Here is a 20,577-nt window from a genome sequence, read left to right as displayed (position 1 = left end):
AATCATTGATTGTCGGGAGTAAGCCCCACCTTTCTGGAGGATACTTTCTGATGCTTTACAAATATTTTGATCTACAAACACTTTTCCTAGTGAGCATTTCTGTAAAATCCTAACATTGAAGGTGAGTAGGAAAGTAGTTGGGTAGAGGGAAGAGTAAACAATGAAGGTGATGATGGAAAGGCAAGCAAATCTTAGTAACAGTCATCAGTTTCAAGCCCGTATTAGCTGTTATCCATTGTTATCCACGAAAGGCTTTCCATCTACCTGAGGCCTCCCAATTTGCCCAGAATCCCACAGCTAGTAAATTGCAAGATCCAGGAGTTGGACTCATGTCATTGGTCTCCAATGCCCAGGTTATTAACCATCCCTCTCACAGAGCCCCACGAAAGTTAACTTAAACTATGATAGATGATACTTCTGTGTCCTGAATAAATACATTTGGAAATGCTCCAACTCTCAAATGCTCTGGAGCAGACCACTCATGCAAGAGTTATTTCAACAACCCCAAGAAACCTCTTTTGTGTCTACTCAGTGGAATTTTATCACTGAATGGTGCTATCCTGTTGCAAAGGTGCATAAGAAAACCAGAGGCCAGAGACACTTCTGTGGCGATAAGTTCTGTTTATAGAAGAATCCACCCACACAGACCTTCTAGATGTCATTCTCATTTCAATAGGACCAATTATGTTGTTTCTGATAAAGTCAGAGGGAAATCTTTGCTTCAATAAAAGGTAAAGATTAATTTTGGGAGGTAGTTTAGCTTGGACTTTTTCCAATGAATATCACTGGCTTACTTCATGAATGCTTTTTATATAAGTGCAGCACTAGATAACCGACACAGCCAGGTTTGTGTTGCAGAGACAACACAGCATCAGCACCTTGAAAACGGCACAAAAAATATTATAGTTAATACTGCTGGTGTCATTGAGTTCACATATCCCTAGAATGCTTCCATACATACATTCCAAGGCTTTGTCACATTTATAGCGTGTAAATTCTTTGATCTTAAGATCATATTGTTAGACACTACTGCTGACTCAAACAATCTGGATCATGTCTCTGAGTCAAGTTAAAATGAAATATTTCTTATCAGATATTTCAAAAGCATATATGTACTTACATAACTTATGACCAAAATGGCCCTTTTTAAGAATGGCCTCATGGTAAGCAAGAAATTTCTATTGCGGCTTGCTGTCAGATACCTGAAACAGGAAAGAAAAAACACCTTAAATAAGTGTCAGAGTCTACCACAAATAATGTTTTCCTTTCAGTGTGAATAGACTAGCTCAGAAGAAGGCTGGAAAGGATCATAGCTAAGAGCATGGCTTCTGGAACCATACCACGTGGGTTTCAATCCCCCAGCTCTGCTGCCTACTGTCTGGATAATCTTGGGCAAGTTTTCTAACATCTCTGCACATCTTTCTCACTTATAAAAGAGTGGAAAATAATAGTATCTACTTCACAGGAAATTGTGAAGAATAAGTGAGATAATATATGAAACACAACCTAACTGTAAACTAGTTAGCTATAAATATTACTATCCCATCTAATCCCAAATAACCCAGGTATTCTGGCAACTATATGCTTACACTAGTCACAGGGATGATCTTAAACAAAATAAGATTTAATTTGCCTACTGAATGTAATTTGAGAGGGACAATGTCTTCCACCCACAAACTAGCTCAAAATGTCTTACCCCTAAAAAAAAGGATGCTAAGGTTTTATGAGGTTAAGTAATTTATCCAAGGTAACAAAGTTATTAAGCATTGGTGGTCAAACAGAGCTCACCCATATGCAGTGATAATTTCCTCATCTGCCTATGACCTTTGGAACCAAACTAGGTTACAAGAATGTCACTTCTAGAGGGGCAGCAACTTGTGTGGACCCTGCATCTCCCACAGTTCACCCACTTGTACTCATACACATAGAAGACATGTGATTGGCTGGTTTTAATAAAGACGATGAAAGGGAAACAAGAGGAGATTGCCAACAAACTTCAGGAAACCCTAAAGTCCGTTTCACCTATAGGTAGATTTCTGTACAAAGTGTAGGGAGAAAAGTCAAACTGAACCACATAATCCAGCAAACATTTCCCACCTCATTCTTGTTTCCCCTGCACTTTTTCATTTTTTTCTTTTACTTTTTTTAGTCTAATTTTTCCTCAAAGGAATCCTCCCCCAGAAACTCTTAAAATCTGCATTTGAATGTGGTATCTTCACGCAGCAAGGATGTTCTATAAGGAGAGAGATCCTTTTGAAGACCTGAGTGGGTTAGCTCACAAAGAAACATCTAACTTGACTGCTTACAAAATACATGTGGTTTCTGTTTTGTTACAGCTAAGTGCATCCAAGTGGCACCGTGAGGAGGAGACAGTGTCACTAAGAGGCAAGTCCCTTCCTTCTTCCAAAAAACAGTACACAACAGAGCCACCTCTTAGCAAGCTCTGGACTGGATCCACCCCCAAGCATTACATTTAAATTCTTTCTTCTCCCTTAGCTCTCAAAAGAGAGCTTGGCAAGGAGTAAGGCCAGGAATACTGTCAGCTCTCAGGACACAGGTGCATCTTTTCTGTCCTGAAATGGGCTTGAGGGAGTTCACCACTTCCTGAAACTGCACAGGAGATATTGTGTATGTCTGCATCTGTGCATTTCTTTGAGGCAAAGTCCTTGACTTTGATCTCCAGTGTCAGCTAGGTCTGTGATTCCAAAAAGTTAAAGCACTGCTACGTGCATTTTCTCAGCTCCCCCTCTATCACCATCATTTTCAGGCCAACTCAACAAACACCAGCCCTGGACATTTCTGCTATTCCTTTAAATGATGTGGATAAGTGGCAGCAGGAAGGGAAACGGAACGGCAGTGTGGGAAGGAAAAGGGTTGCAACACTTCTGAATGAAAAAGTCCTTCTTGGGTTGGTCTGCTTTTAGAAACTTCATTTCTCAGGTTCCCTCTGTTGCTTGTTTATTTTAACACAGTGGAAAAATTAGAAGTGGTTTCCCTTATATAAAACAAACCACAGGGTTTCAGATGTTAAACTTAGGTAATTCATATTTTGTTTCACTGAAAGCTCACTGTGATGGTTATTTCAGAGACATTTATAGAGTGTCACTTTGTTTGCAAATTCTTCCTCCTTGAGAAGTTCTATTTCCTCAAAAAGTTCAGTTAAAGGTGTCAGATAAATTACTCTTTAAATGTAGCATCCCAAAGCGATGAAAGCCTAGAATGACACAGAGAGCAGTGGTTGAAAAAAATGACCTCCTTTCAAGATTTCAATTTCCAGTTGTTGACCAAAATTAAATGAGAAAATAAGACAAAATGATATGGCCCCCCTTTTTTGGTAAGCACGAGGTCAGAGGCTGAGATTACTAGCTCATACATGGATCAGTCTAAGAGGTGAATTTTCTGCATCTTCTCCTCCTCCCCCTCCTACAATGAAATTGGACAGTAGAATTTTTCCCCCTTAGTCCATGATGTCTGTGAATTAGAAACAAACAACAAATAATAACAATAATAATAGCAAATAATATGTGTCAGATACAAATGTAAGTGATGTAAATGTACTAATTTCTTTATAATTTCTTTGTAATTTCAACAATTCCTTGAGGAAAAACATTATAATTCCTTTTTTTCTTTTTCTTTTTTTTTTGCGGTACGCGGGCCTCTCACTGTTGTGGCCTCTCCCATTGCGGAGCACAGGCTCTGGACGCGCAAGCTCAGAGGCCATGGCTCACGGGCCCAGCTGCTCTGCGGCATGTGGGATCTTCCCAGACCGGGGCACGAACTCGCGTCCCCTGCATCGGCAGGTGGACTCTCAACCACTGAGCCACCAGGGAAGCCTATAGTTCCTTTTTAATAGAGGAGGACACTGAAAAACCAGAAGTAATACTTAACCATATTATCAGATTATCTCAGCTACTCATTTCAATCACAAGTTAATATAGCTGAGCATGACTTATAAACACAAGGATATGCAAATGCCACCACTGCTAATTTTCAACTTCAGTCAAATTCTCCATTGTTTTCCCTGCAAAGCCAGAGAACATGCCAACAACAAAACCAAACCACTGAGGAAACCACTAGAATGGGAAGCAAGGGTCCAGGGTTCTACCCTTGTGCTTCAAACTAATTTGTTGCACAACTTGGTAGAAATCTACAGGAGCTTCATTTCCTTGCTATATCAATGACAGTTAGACTCAGTGGTTTCAGGGTCCCTCTCAGGTTCAAAATATTATGATCCTTGGATGTTCTCACCAACTGATGACATCAAAGATGACAAATAAAGAAAAACATAGAAAAACCTACTGACATTTTAAAAAAGGAATGCCAAGCAATTAGGGTGAAGCAAATACTAGTTGATCCCTCACTTTTAAGTAGACCCTTGAAATTTGCTGTTGCACATGAAAAAAATATTTTAAGATTAGCTTGGGGTATCGGCATGACCAAATTCTGCATTTTTAACGATTTCTGATTTTAGGCAAATAAAAGCAAGACCAAGATTATCCAAAATGAATTTCCTAACCTGTGCACCTCACACCCCAAGTTTTCTGACCCCAAGTTTTCTAACTACTAACACCCACCTCCTCAGTTGATCATGTTCAAATACTCAGAGCTAATTGGGACTTCTCACTGAAGTTACCCTCCATAGATACTCGGTCCTCAAATGCCATTGAGAGGTCTTAGGTGAGACCAGGACAACCTGCCACCCGAAGTTGTAAGCAGCTTTTTTCAGGAAAGAACTCTCTGCAGGAGGTCCCTTTTGTCTTGTCACTTTAGCAAAGCTATATTTTAACTAACCTCTGGCCCAAACCTTTCAAATCTTTCGATCACACAACACTTTGCCTAACCTGTTGGTTCTTTCCTTAGATCAAAGAAATAGAAATGAAGAATAAGTAATGAACAGATGACCAGATCTCTTCCCTAGCTTTCCCCTTCAGTAATCTCATAAACAAACTGTGTGAACAAGATAAGCATCTAAAAAAAGATCACAGGGGGCCCACAGGCCTGTGCACAGTGGGGGATGGCAATGACTCTGACCCCCTACTTCAATGATTAACTGAGATTACTTCCCCTTTTTCCCTTTAAAAACTTTCAGGGTCACGCAGGACATTCAGAGACGGTTTTGGGACACAAGTCCGCCTTTCCCCCAAATAACCAGCTTTCTGATAAAAGGAATTTTTCTGTCTCTACCAGCGCTTGTCTCTTGTATCCGAGATCTGAATTCGGTAACAAAGTCACCAACCCCATAATCTTTTTTTTTTTTATTATTTTTTTTATTTTTGGCTGCGTTGGGTCTTTGTTGCTGCGCGCAGGCTTTTCTCTAGTTGCTGCGAGCAGGGGCTACTCTCCGTTGCGGTGCGCGGGCTTCTCATGGAGTGGCTTCTCTTGTTGCAGAGCACGGGTTCTAGGCACTCAGGCTTCAGTAGTTGTGGCTCGCGGGCTCTAGAGTGCAGGCTCAGTAGCTGTGGCGCATGGGCTTAGTTTCTCTGCCACATGTGGGATCTTCCCAGACCAGGGCTAGAACCTGTGTCCCCTGCATTGGCAGGCGGATTCTTAACCACTGCGCCACCAGGGAAGCCTCCAACCCCATAATCTTGAGGGTTAAATGAATGCTTATTATTTTAAGTCACTGAACTTTAACACAGAATTATTGTGTTAATAGCTAATTGATACATACAGCAAGATGATCAATAAATGTTTAGGGACCCTAAAAGAATTTTTAAAATATTTATCTGCCCCCACTCACCCTCTTTTCTTTATCTGTGTTTTCCTTACCCTCCAGTGCTAGACTGGGTACAAAATACGAACTCACTGCTTGGGGTTTGGACAGTGAGCTGAAGGATTCCTGGTGGATTAAATGAGAATACTATATTAGACTATCCAGCCCTTCTCAGAAACCTGATAATTTTTGCCTTAATAACAGCTCCAGTGGCAAATATCTCAGCTACAAGTTATTACTATTTAATAATACACTAATAAATTGGGACTTCCCTGGTGGTCCAGTGGGTAAGACTCCGTGCTCCCAATGCAGGGGACCCAGGGTTCAATCCCTGTTTGGGGAACTATATCCCACATGCATGCCTCAACTAAGAGTCAACATGCCACAACGAAGATTCCACATGCTGCAACTAAGACCTGTCGCAGCCAAAATAAATAATTTTTAAAAAATCAATATACTAATAAATTATAGAAAGCTATATACAAAATTCCTTCTAGAACACCTGTCATACTAATTTAATTTCTCCTGCTCTTTCAAGGTAGTAAAGAAAATTAACAAAGAGTCACATACTATGACCAAAAAAAGAAAGAAAGAAAAATAATTCAAATTCAGGGCTTTTTAGAGTAGGAGTTTAGAAATCCTGCTTCTCTTTGAAACAGAGAGAGAAAAGATCTCTCAGTTGACCAAAGCAGCAAAGACATAGCTCACATTAGAAAAGATGAAAAGATTAACAAAAACAACAAAAGAAATGTAAGTGTCTTCGGTTTCTCTCTTTGATTGCACTCTCCTTGAACCCATAAAGTGCCTCACCTAAATTGCAATAACCAGTGGCATTCTATAGAGGAGCAGAACTACTTTTGATGTCTTCTTTGATATTCAAATGCAGATTCCAAAGGGAAGGGAGCTGTTTTAAGATAAAATGAGTTTCTAAATTCAATCTACTCAGAAACCCAAAGTGACTTTCAGTTCCCCGTTCTGTGGCTCTGGTAACATTTCTTCTTGAAAATTTAAACTCAGCTGAGTAGGTTACTTGCAAAGAAATATTTAGATTATCACACATAGAATAGTGGAAATAAAGACAGAGAAGGCAAAGGGGGATATGATTTCAGTTCTTTTAACCATTCTGAAAATCAGAGTTAGAAATGGAAGGGATCGAAACAGCTCAGGTAGTTTTACAGGTGAAAAGGAAAAGAGCCCCAAAGTGTTATTCGACTTGCAAAAGGTCACGTTCCTTTAGTGTCAAAGGTCAATAAGTTCAGGCTTCATTCATTTAGTCAGAGGGGCTAATTTATATTCCTGCTGCAATGAATTTAGTCGGAGGCACCAATTCTTATTCTTTCTAGATGTAAACCAAAAATTCAGTTTTGGTGATTATCACTCTTGCTTGTCATTAAAGTAGCAGGCTAGTTTCAATTCATTAATAATAGGGGATACTTAATGCCTTTAATATATGTCAGTCACTGTGTTAAGTGCTTTACCTTTTAAATCTCATTTAGTTCTCATACCAGCTCTGTGAGTCCATACTTGTCCCCACCTTGTTAATGAGGCTGAAGGAGGTACTCACTCAGGATCTCGAAGGTGGCAAGTGGCAGAGGTGAGACCCAAACCCAAATCCACAGCACTCGCTACTCGATATAGCATAAAAGTAAAACGGAGTTGCTTTATTCAGTACACTTTCAACATGGATTATTTATTAAATGGCATTTCTGCTTGGTAACAACACAGTGACTTCTACTTAATTAAAAATGATAAAGTTCATCTTTATCAGTTAGTACCGATCTACAATAAAACTTATAATAAAAACTTTTCATACCAATGAATGGGCTGAGGCAGTGCACAATTCTTGAGGCGTCTTTTAAGAGGTATCCATTTAAACGTTAATGTATGTAGTGATTGCCGCAGGTCGAAATGCAAACTCCACGTACAGTGGGTTGATTCAGAAATTCTAAATGAGAAGAGATGGCTACAAGGAGAAGGCGAACAGGATTAGGAGGGTGTGACTGCACCGTGATATGATCAGCCAGCCCCACAGGGAGGCGCTGCAAGCAGAAACGGAGAGGGAGATAAGGATGCCCCAAGAGAGGGACAATGAAGCTGACACCGGAGGAAGAGGAGGGGTGAATTGGGCGAGGAGAAAACGTGAAAAACACACATACGGAGGCCTAGGATTGAGAGTTGGGAAGCAGGATGAGGAAGTGAGAGACGGTCATCTAGCTGCAGGATTTAATAGTGGCAGAAGGCTGAGCGGGGAGGCTGGAGAGGCAGGCTGGGGCCACGTTACCATGGTCCTTCACATCCCACTGTGGAGTCTGGGCTTTGTTCTGACGGTTGTGAGCAGTCAGTGAAGGGCTTGAGGCAGAGATGACCCAATCTGATTTCCAGAAGTGGGGCATCGGCACTGTGTGACACTGGTACCGGGTCCACGCTGAGGTCCATAACAGAGAGCAAAGGGCCCAAAAATCCAAAGGGAAACATGGCGGACAGAACTTATTCTGGAAGTTCCTGAGATATCAGATTTAGAAACAGATGGGAGGTTCTAGTCCAAGTAGGTGGAGAGACCTTTTCATAAGGATAAATAAGAAAAGCTTGTGTTGTTACGTCTATTTAGCAGTATGATTTGGGTGTTAAGTTTCTTCTTAACATACTTTAATTTTATGTTAATTGGTCATTAATTTAGTGCATGTATAAAATCTTTATACTAACCAGAATATTTAATTTGCCATAATAGGAAAGTATCACAAGAAGATGCATATTACGTATTTGTCTGGCATTTTCTATGTCAAAGGGCTTTTCAATCCAGTCTAACATTTAATCCTCCAAAGATCCACATGAGGTTGCCAGACAGACAGCACTGGCCTCATCTTGCAGATCCAGACCTGGTGAGCAGTGAATCCAAACCAGAATTGACTTTTCTGATGCCCGACTGCATGCCTTTTAACTGTCTCGTCTCCAACGATGCTGAAAGACAGCACTTGCTATGGGTTTTCCCTTATGCCCATCAGTCCAAACTTGTACACCAGAGTCTCTAAGAAACCCATGGAAATGAAATCACTGCTACTTGCAATACATATTCGTGCAGATACACAAGTAAACTTTTGCACTAAGAAAGAGATTAAAAACAGACAAACTATCATCACACCTTCTGATATCCCCTTTATTGGGTAAGTGGGCTGAGAAATTCAAGTACAACTAAGCTAGTGAAAAAGAGTATTTGATATTGGATTGTCCTGGTAAACTGAAGAAACACACATTCTGTTAACAATAATAGTAGTGAAAGTTTTTTGTGCCCCTGGCACAGTTCTTATGTGTATAATCCTTAGCACATTCCTATAAGATGTACACTCTTAGTATCTTCCTCTTACAAGGAGAAAACCGAGGCATTAATGGTCAAGTAACTTGTCCCAAGGTCCCACAGGTAGTAAGCCAGAAAAGTCAGAATATAAAACCACCCTGTGCTCTTAACCATCAATGCTCTGCTATCTTTCAATCACTGCCAACTGAATATGTTTTCACCTTCCAGGAAGATGATTAAATTTCAAATACTACTCTCAGAAGTACAAACGTATCAATAACATGTTCTAAACGATGTTAATTCAGGATATCAGAAGATACCTGATCAATTCAGGAAATTAACAAAAAGGCCGCTACAACTACATCACTGTGAAAAACAACAAGCTATTCCAACAACAATGTTTAATTTTTTTATTATATAAGTTTCAGGTTACCGCATTATAGTTCAACGTCTGTATACACTACAGAGTAATCACCACCACAAGTCTAGTTATCATCCATCACCATACAGTTGACCCCTATCACCCATTTCCCCCACACTCCAACTCCTCCTCCTCTGCTAACTATTCATCTGTTCTCTGTATCTATAAGTTTTTGTTTTTTTATTTGTTCGTTGTCTTTTTTTTAAAGAAATTCCACATATGAGTGAAATCATACATTACTTATCTTTCTCTGTCTGATTTATTTCACTTAGCAAAATACCCTCAAGGTCCAAATGGCAGGATTTCATTCTTTTTAATGACTGAGGAGTATTTGATGGATGCCTAGGCTGTTTCCGTATTTTGGCTATTGTAAATAATGCTGCAATGAACAGAGGGGTGCCGAAATCGTTTTGAATTAATATTTTTGTGATATTCAGATAAATATCCAGAAGTGGAATAGGTGGTTCATATAGTATTAATAGTTCTACTTAATTATTTTGAGGAATCTCCATACTGTTTTGTACACGGGCTGCACCAATTTACAGACCCACCAGTAGTGTACAGCAGTTCCCTTTTTTCCACATCCTCTACATCTGTTATATCTTGTCTTTTTGATATGTCATTCTAACAGGTGTGAGGTGATATCCCATTGTGGTTTTGATTCACATTTCCCTGATAATTAGTGATGTTGAACATTTTTCCATGTGCCTATTGGTCATCTGTAGTCTTCTTGAGCAAAATGTCAATTCAGATCCTCTGTCTAATTTTTAATTTAATCGTTTGTTTTCTTGTTGTGTTTTATGAGTTCTTAATATATCTTGGGTATTAACTCCTTATTGGATATATAATTTGCAAATATCTTCTCCCATTCAGTAGGTTGCCTATTTGTTTTTATGATAGCTTCTTTTACTGTGCAAAAGCTTTTCATTTGATGTAGTCCTGTTTGTTTTTTATTTTATTTTTTATCTTACCTTTGGAATCATATCATAAAACATATCATAATCATAAAAACATTGCTAAGATCAAAGTCAATGTAGTTACTGCCTACAATTTCTTCTGGGAATTTTATGGTTTCAGGTCTTATATTCAAGTCTTTAATCCACTTTGACTTAATTTCTGTGCATGGTGTAAGATAATGGTCTGATCTGATTCTTTTGCATCAGTTTTCCCAACACCATTTATTGAATAGACTGTCCTTTCTTCATTGTATGTTCTTTGTTCTCTGTTGTATAGTAATTGTCCATAGATGAGTGGGTTTATTCCTTGACTCTCAGTTCTGTTCCATTGACCTATGTGTCTGTATTTTGTGCCAGTACCATACTGCTTTGATTACAATAGCTTTGAAATCAGGATGTGTGACACCTCCAGCTTCATTCTTCTTTCTCAAGATTATTTTGGCTGACAGAGGTCTTTTGTGTTTCCATACAAATTTTAGAATTAGTTTTTCTAGTTCTGTGAAATATGCCATTGAAATATTGACAGGGATTGCACCAAATCTGTAGATTGCTTTGGGTAGTACAGACAATTTAACAATATTAATTCTTCCAATCCCTGAACATGAACTATCTTTCCATTTTTTGTATCTTCTTCAATTTCTTTCATCAGTATTTTACAGTTTTCAGTGTACAGGTCTTGTATCTCCTTGGTTAAATTTATTCCTAAGTATTTAATTCTTTTTGATGCAATTGTAAATAGAATTGTTTTCTTAATTTCTCTTTCTCATAGTTCATTATTGGTATATAAAAAGACCACAGATTTCTGTACATTGATTTTGAATCCTGTAACTTTACTGAATTCATTTATTAGTTCTAACAGTTTTTTGGTGTAGTCTAGGATTTTCTATATATAGTACCATATCATCTGCAAATAGTGACAGATTTACTTCTTCCTTTCCAGATTGGATGCCTTTTGTTTCTTTTTCCTTATATAACTGCTGTGGCTAGGACTTCCAATACTATGCTGAATAAAAGCAGCGAGAGTGGGCATCCTTGTTTTGTTCCTGACCTTAGAGGAAACACTCAGCTTTTCACTGTTGAGTATGATGTTAGCTGTGGATTTGTCATATATGGTCTTTATTATGTTGAAGAACATTCCCTCTCTACCCACTTTGTTGAAAAATTTTATCATAAATGGATATTGAATTTTGCCAAATGTTTTTTCTTCAACTAATGAGACAATCATATGATTTTTATCCTTCATTTTGTTAATGTAGTGTATAATGTTGACTGGTTTGCAGGTGTTGAATGATCCTTGCTTCCTTAGAATAAATCCCACTTTATCATGGTGTATGATCCTTTTAATATAGTGTTGGATTTGGTTTGTTAATATTTTGTTGAGGAGTTTTCCATCTATGTTCATCAAGGATATTGGCCTGTAATTTTCTTTTATGTGTGATGTCATTGTCTGTTTTTGGAATCAGGATAATGCTGCCTCTGTAAAATGCATTTGGAAGGTTTTCCACCTTTTCAATTTTTTGGAAGAATTTGAGAATAGGTATTAAATTTTCTTTAAATGTATTATACAATTTTCCAGTGAAGCTGTCTGGTCCTGGGCTTATGTTTGTTAGAAGCTTTTTGATTACTGTTTCAATCTCCTTGTTAGGTAATGGATCTATTCAGATTTTCTATTTCTTCATGATTCAGTCTAAGAAGACTGTAGTTTCTAGAAATTTATCCATTTTTTTCTACTTTGTCCTATTTGTTTGTGTATAATCATTTATAGCAGTCTCTTATGACCCTTTGTATTTCTGTGATATCAGTTGTAACTTCTCTTTCATTTCTGATTTTATTTATTTGAGCGCTCTCTCTTTTTCTTGGTTAGTCTAGCTAATGGCTTGTTGATTTGGTTTATCTTTTCAAAAACATCTTTGTTTTTTTGATCTTTTCTATTTTTTTAAAGTCACTATTTCATTTATTTCCACTCTGATCTTTATTATTTCGTTTCTTATATTAATTTTGGGCTTCATTTGTTCTTCTTTTTCTAGCTCCCTTAGGTGTAAAGTTAGACTGTTTGCTTGGCATTTTTCTTGTTTCTTGAGGTAGGCCTGTATTGCTATGAACTGTCCTCTCAGAACCGCTTTTGCTACAACCCATAGATTTTGATATGTTGAATTTGTTTTCATTTGTCTCTAGGTTTCTCATTTCTCCTTTGATTTCCTTGATGACCTGTTGGTTATTCAGTAGCATGTTGTTTAATCTCTACATTTGTATTTTTTTCCGTTTTTTTCTTGTGATTGATTTCTAATTTCATACCATTGTGGTTGGAGAAGATGCTTGATATGATCTCAATCTTTTTGAATTTATTTAGACATGTTTTGTTACCTAACATGTAATCTCTCTTAGAGAATCTTCCATATGCACTTGATAAGAATCTACTCTGCTGCTTTTGGATGGAATATTCTCTATATATACCTAATTAAGTCAGTGTGGTTTAATGTATCATTTAATTTGATGTTTATTGATTTTCTGTCTGGATGATCTATCCATTAACATAAGTGGAGTGTTAAAGTCCCCTACTACTATTGTATTGCTTTCAATTTCTCCCTTGAGTCTGTTAATATTAGCTTTATATATCATGGTGCCCTTCTGTTGGGTGCATATACATTTATAAACGTTATACCTTCCCATTCAAGGGAAGTCCCCTATGTAGGCTATGTGTCCTCTAGTTGAGATGGGGCCATGGCTGCTGCTGTGGTATGCTGGTGGGTGGGGCTGGCCTCCAAAACAGTTGCAGGGCCTGGCAGGCTATGAGGCTCGGCTGAGGGTGCAGGGGCATGTGGGGCTCTCAGAAAGATGTGTGTACTGGTGCTAACAGGTTAGATGGAGATTTCCAAAATGCCACCTGCCAGTGCCAGAATTAGCAAGGTAGCCTGAGGTCATAAAAATGATCCCCACCATTGTCTCAGTTCCTGGGGAGCACCCCTCTCCAGCAGATGCTTCAAGACTAGTAAGTGGGTCCCCTTCACCTATGCCCCATGCATTTTTTTAATACAGTGTTTTCATACTGGTTTTTGGTTAGAGTGAGTCTACATGTAAGCCCTTTAAAAGCAGGTTTCCATCCCCTGTAGCTCTATGGCTTTCCTGGGTGTCTTCCCCGTTGGCTTTCAAAGCCAGGTGTTTTGGGGCCTCATCTCTCCTGTGCAGAATTACAGGGTTGGGGTGCCTGACGTGGAGCTTGGATCCCTCTGTCCTCAGGGAAAGGATCCATACCTTTATGCTCCTTCGGATTGTGCATTGCTGCAGCTGGGGTGTGGCTTTTTCTTTGACAAGATTGTATCTCTGTTTCTCCCACCCATCTCAATGCTGTCCTTCCACCCTTTATTGTAGAGACTCTGTTCATCAAGTTTTCTGGTCCTTTTCAGAGGGAATTATTCCACATATAGCTATAGATTTGTTGTGTCCATGAGAGGAGGTGAGTTCAGGATCTTCCAATGCTGCTATCTTAAACCCTCTCCCCAGCAATATTCAATTTAACAAGCAAAATATTGAATATTAGAAGCAATATATGAAAGGATTAAATGCATACATTTAACATTTAAATAACAGCTAACATTTATTAGGTGCGTAACATAGGCCAGAAATTGTTCTAAGCACATGCATTAACTCTTTAAACACGCACACACCACCACCACCAACAAATAACAACTATGAAGCAGGTGTTATAGCTATTCTCATTTTATAGATGGGGAAACTGAGGCATAAAGAAGTGAATGAACTTGCCTGAAATCATAAAGCCAGTAATTAGAAGAACTGGGGCTTGAACCTATGCACCTGGTTCCCTAGCCCACGTCTCAACGCTACACCAACCTTTCTGTACTTTCTTAACAGCCCCAAGGAGCAGTTCACTTGATAAAGGACTAAAGGAGTTCAGAGAAGGAAGAAATCAACATGGGCTGGAAAAGGAAGGGAGGATGTAGGGAATAGGCGAGACTTGACCTGGGCCTAGAGGGACAAAAGATGGGAGAGCAGAGGAAGCCAGAAGGGGCTAAGAGCAGGGGTGCCCATATTGCTGCACAGGGACTGGAGTAAGCACAGCCTGCCCTGGGCAATGAGGGCCCCCTGCAAACACAGCAACGGAGCCGCTACTCCTGTACTTGCTGCACTCCTCAGTGTTTCACAGTCAAGTGTCTGAAATCTAAATGCAGAAAAGTTAAATTGAAACTATAAAACCCTGATGGCTTGAACAGCAGTAGAATATACCTAAATAGGATTGATGTTGATTCCACCTGCCTTTTGCTCAGCCACATGTGGGCAAAGCCATCTCAACCAGGCAGCTACCTTTCCCCTAAGCTTCCTCACCTGGTGTCACCCTTGTCATTAGGGCTCTTTAAGTACCTGGAGCAGGACCGTCTCTCCCCACAGTCCCAACTCTGACCTGCTCCCTAGGTACCCAGGACATAAACTGGGCCACCACTGCTAATGGGAGAGGCCATCTTGTGTTACAGGTCAGCACCCTTTCTTGGTCTCTCATCCACTGTTGCATCCATGTAGAACAGAGGCCAGGCTGGCCCAGCTAGGTCTCTCTCTATCCCACTTTCATGCTCGTGACTGGGAGAGGAACTTAGGCTCGGGTCTGTGCTACAGATCCAGGAAGCTTAGATTTAGGGCAGGGAGAGGAGAAAGTCTCACTTAAACCTTTACAAAGTCACTTTCTCCAACCCAGCTTTCAATCTAAAGCCTTGCATAGCCTACTCATCACCCTCCCCCGCACCCCCCCCCCCCCCCCCCCGGCATCCTCACGCACACTGTAGCAACTTGTAACAACAGACAGTAAATCCAGAAGCTCCCAAGCACACATGGTTCCATTCATTGAGTTCACGTAGAGGCCAAGGAGGACATTTGACAGACTGGGCTTCCTGCAGACCATGGCTACTCCTGAAATAAATAACCTCCCTGCAGCATTGCCCTTGCTGTGGTCAAAGGCCTGCAGCAGAGTAAGTGGCCTAAGGAAACACAGCACCATTCACAGGGACATAAGCAGTGGTGACACAGGAGAAGAGAAACAAACATCCAGAGACATCCCATTTCGCTGGCTCCAACCCCTAAAGCCCTTTATATTTAAGGCAAGGAGGACTGACTGTCGGAGCTGCAAGGACCAGAAAGTGGGGGGTCAGTCATTCCTGTGTGATTTTGGCAAACATTTTTAAAATTCACTTTTCCTACAAGAATCCTACTTTGGGGGATTCAAGTTTTATTTTCCTTGGAACTCCATTTTTTACATTGAGGGTAATGTACGTTATGACATTTACTAAAAATTCAAAACTTTTAATACTTCAACTCTGGGCAATCTGGTTTTGTTTTTAAATTCCAAAGCTCATGCACACTGAAAGTTCCTGAGGAGACAGCTATAACTAAGATTTCACAGTAAAAACAAGAATCACAGCGGTTCTTAGCACAGAGTACACGTAACATAGAAACAACCATTAGTCATATAATTGTCAGAGTTTTAATGTTTGCATATAATGTCTATTGTTATTGCATAAGTTAGGAATCCATAATAATTGTCTACATTTTTTTCAAATGCATATTTCTTTGGGTTACATAATTTTTAAAACTTTCTTCTAATTTCCTTCTAGACCTAAGGGTTACATTTTAAACATACTATAAAAAGCCTAAGTAGAAAAGTTGCCAAAGGAACTAGAACTTCCAGTCCCTGTAATATTATTCATATATATATTCACATGTTTAATTATATTTATTTAAATTATATTTATTTATATTTTAATATAAATTATATTTAAATATATTTATTTATATTTATTTATATTTTGCTTATATGTTCCAAACTAAACATTTAGAAAATACTGTTACAATATCACAGTTTTCTAAGTTTTAATTATCTCTGTATATGATGCCTTGTTTGCCAGGTGAAATCTCTATGGGTCCTTCATCCTAAGCTCTCAAATTATGGCTCCCTTGGATGCTCTCAGTGGATGCTGGACATGGTGAACCTGGGAGACGAGGCAAGCCCGTTAATCTCCCTTGGTCTCCGGAACCTCAGCCATAAAATGGTCATTATAATTTCTACCTTACAAGGTTGTTGAAAGGATTTCAATGAGGTGAGGTATGTAAGGTGGTCAAAACAGTGCCCAGCTCATAAAGGCACCCCAAGTAGCCATCATTATAATAGTGACCACAACCCAGCTGAAAATTCTTAAACCCTATGGCTTATCCTTCATGGCCACAAAACAAAAAAATGTGAAGTTCATCTAGGATAAGGATGGAAAAAGGGTTTCATCTCTCTCAAGTTCTATCAGCTCCCTCCTTCCTGGAAGGAGAAGGGAAAGAAACAAAATATTTTCCTAGAAGACCAAGCTTTCATTTGGCTTTTGGCATTCTTCTTGTTCATGGGGCTCCTTTAATTCAGCTTGGATACTGAAGTCAGATGCTCAAATGAAGGTTGTTCTTGCATGAGCGAGCTGACTGAGGAGTGGAATTGAGGGGACGAAAAGGGCTGAAATCCAGCTCATGCGCCAATCAACAACCGTGCGCCCCGGTGCTGGCTGCATCTGCCCTGAGGAAGGGGGCCTTTCTCCTAATTCACCCCAAAGAGCAAAAGGTGCCCTGGCCCAAACATCAACCACCCAACATGCCTCGTGCCCACATAGCTTTTTCCCCTTCATATAAATTCCGCTACAGACCAACAGCTGCCCTGATCCATTATTATTTAATACCCACTAGACAGCTTCATTGTCCTAATTACTTCCAGAGCCACTTGTTTAATCTAGTTCCCATTTCCTTTGCAGCCAATTTCATTTTCTCACTGACATACTATCACAGTGTTGCTATGTTTCCAATCACCAAGCCATGTGCAAAGTCACTTAATGTTCAATTAAAGAATAGTGCTTCTTTCTGTCTTAACTCAGCTGAGTTTCCTTTGTAGATTCAGCCTAGTGTTTTGCACAGAAGGCATTTAATTCATCAAAATGAAATTTTAAAAATCTTAATCATGTAAGTCTTAACACTCCCTTTACAAACCCCACTGATATCAGGGCCCAATTTCAGACAGCTATTTTAACAAATGCATTTTTTCTGTCCTAAACTAAATTTAAGCCCAACTAAAAGTCCTCTGAAAATTGTCTAGTCTGAAGTTTCCCGAGCCTAGAGATTTCCATACACGAGGCTGGACTGACATCAAGTGTGACCAACCAGTCCAGTCTTCCTAGTACTGAGGAGCTTGCTGGGACATGGGACTTCCAGTGCTCAAGCTGGGAATGTCCTGGGAAAAGCAGGAGGAGGTCACCCTGTATGCCATCCTCCAGCAGGTTAGTGAAGTAGAATAAAATGCTAAGGAGTAACCAAACCATAAATTCTGCAAAATTAGTTTTTTTCTCCCTGCTATAGACACACACACACTCTCTCTTAATCTATGACTTGCTGTTTCTTATGAGTGAGAGTTTAACCAAAAACAAGTGTTTCTCTGCTGGAAGATATCTACTAATTGGTTGAGCTTGTTAATTCTGGAAACATGAGAACTAGAATTTTCTCATCCATATTTTCTAGCTGTCAGACAAATCTTTTCTACTTGGATAAGCCAATATAAGGTATTCTTTACAGTATCATTTTGTTAAAATAACAAAAAGAAGAAGGGAGAGCAGGAAGCAACAAGTGTTTAACAACCACTAAAACGGTACCCAGTCCCCTACATGTGCAATCAATGGAACTGTAACGACTGAATTTCCTGGACTATAAAGCTGCCTGGTTGATTGTAGTAGAGGTTGATATTTTAAAGCTAAATTCAAATCAAGCTTACACCAGAAATTAAAAAGAATTTGACAATCTTGGGCTTCCCTGGTGGCGCAGTGGTTGAGAGGCCGCCTGCTGATGCAGGGGACACAGGTTCGTGCCCCGGTCCGGGAAGATCCCACATGCCGTGGAGCGGCTAGGCCCGTGAGCCATGGCCACTGAGCGTGCGCGTCCGGAGCCTGTGCTCCGCAACGGGAGAGGCCACAACAGCGAGAGGCCCGCATACCATAAAAAAACAAAAAACAAAACAAAAAAGTTAAAAATATGTAAAGATAGAATCTTCAAAAGCAGATATGAAAACGAAAGGCTAAAGAGCAGACAAAAATGAAATCATTTGGGCTACCTCGGTAATTCTTAAGGAGCTCTTACAGTATAATGGTGATGACCCTAATATACTGCTATGGAGTAGTCTCTAGGATATATTACTCAGTGAGAAAAAAGTATAATACGCTACCGCTTATTTAAGATGGGAGGAGGGAGAGTTATTTACTTTAAATTAAGAGCTAAACCAAACTGAAAAAGAGAAAGAAAAGGTGAAGATAAAGAAGGAAAAAAGAAGAAAGAGTTACCTACAGATAGAGGGAGCCAATGGAGCAGAGAGGACTGGGATAGACCTCTCTGAGTGACCTTGTTTTGTAGATTTAGAAGCAGTGTTTATATGATTATAAAACAAAATCAAAGCCAAGAAAATAACAAACCCTAAAAATCAAAAGCAGCATGCAACAAATGAGCCATAACTATACAGACAGGAACTATATCAAGTAAGTTTAAAACAGTAATTGTACGGTATATACCTCATACCATATACTTTAAAAACAAAAAGAATTATTAAAAACTCACAAACTACTTTTAATAATCATATTGTTCCTGGTCGCATTGGTTTTGTTATTTTGAGACTGTCATGTGAGTAATGTGGGGTAAAATGGATATGTAATTATGCTGGTGGTGTTGGGAGCCACAATTTTCAATGACAGGAAGGGAGATAGAGATGCACCATGGATGCGGTGAGGTCAAAAGCCTTGCAGTTCTAAATGTGAATTGAAAGTATCAGAATGAACTCATTACCTACTTTCATATTTTAAAGATAATCAATTTTGACAGAACTTGCCACTGAAAAGTCCTAGAAACAGTCATTATTCAGTAGCAATGGGCACTGTGAAAGCCCTAATTTTGGTCCTATACATCACTCACAAAATGAACCACAAGCTTTTGGAGAAATGGGTTTCCAGGTCTAGGGTAGAAAATGTATAAGATAAACATGAAATATCTGGAATATCAGGGAAGACAACTGTGGCTGCATCAAAAGGACTTAGGGACCAACCTGGAGAAAGCTTCCACTGACCAAAGATGGACATTTGAACATCAACAGAAATAAAACTAGCAAATAAAGCACAAAAATCAAGCATCTGTTTTGCTTGTAAAAACTGTACCCCCAGGGCAACCAAATATTTCATGAAGGAATGTTTCTCTTGGTAGATATTCTAGCTAATGAATGAATAGAGAATGATAGAATTAGAATAGCACTATTTTCCAATCCCTACTGAAATAATGGATCTAGGCATAAGGCAACTCATTTTACAAAAAGAAAAACAACCAGAATTATTTACTTTCTCCTGGAAGCATACAACACCATCTACAAAGTATTCTTGCCAAAAATAGAAAGCCTGAATGCAATCAAACCTCTAGATCTAGCTATCAATTTACAGGAACTACAGCAGATAGAAGAAAACATTAACCGACATCATGGAGATGCACTCAGCAAAATGCAGACTGTGGGAAGCATCAAACGACAAAATGAAAAAACAATAATAACAAAAAACAGAAACAAAAACAAAAAGCCACAGCAAAAGTGAGATGGATAAAGTCTCTGTGGGAGGATAAAATCCTCACTTCAGTAATTACCAGCTAGCAGACACAACTAGCCTAATCACATTTACACTTACCAATCCTTCATAATTTTTTGCTTGAGTCTCCACTCTCTCCCCCTCCCCACTACACCTCATTCTCCCTTTGAAATGCCCAATCACCTTTGCACAAATTGAAATGGAGTTCACCTCTTTCCCCTACCATCAGTAGTTACTGAATAAAATCTGTTTTCACTACTTCAACTAATGTTGGCTGTGTTTATCTTCGAAAAAAGCAAAAAATAAAAACAAGAAAGAAAAGGAAAAAGTGAAAGAGTAGCTACTTATGGATTAATAGGGACTTTAGAGGCCTATCAATCAACTGCAATGTATAGACATTATTTGTATTCTGTCTAGAACAAACAAGTGAAAAAACATGAAAAAAAGGGGAAATGTAATGACTGGTTATTTGATGGTATTAAGAATTAGTGTTCTTTTTAGATATGACAGTTCTATTATAGTTGTGTTTAAGAGTCCTTTTAGAGTCCTATTGACATGTGTAT

At 39.1% G+C, this 20,577-nt stretch overlaps 1 protein-coding gene across 1 annotated transcript in view; it reads right to left on the bottom strand.

Annotated features, from left to right (window-relative positions):
• Positions 1-20,577, bottom strand: part of TMTC1 (transmembrane O-mannosyltransferase targeting cadherins 1) — a 260,082-nt gene that overhangs the window by 137,788 nt on the left and 101,717 nt on the right. Inside the window, exon 6 of the mRNA XM_065887047.1 lies at positions 1,121-1,202. Coding sequence (XP_065743119.1) covers positions 1,121-1,202 — 82 coding nt within the window. The remainder of the gene's footprint in view (positions 1-1,120; positions 1,203-20,577) is intronic.

The sequence above is a fragment of the Phocoena phocoena genome, chromosome 11 (genome assembly GCF_963924675.1).
Source record: "Phocoena phocoena chromosome 11, mPhoPho1.1, whole genome shotgun sequence".
Taxonomy (NCBI): domain Eukaryota; kingdom Metazoa; phylum Chordata; class Mammalia; order Artiodactyla; family Phocoenidae; genus Phocoena; species Phocoena phocoena.
The sequence above is the reverse complement of the archived record's forward strand: the minus strand, read 5'-3'. Positions and strand labels throughout refer to the sequence as shown.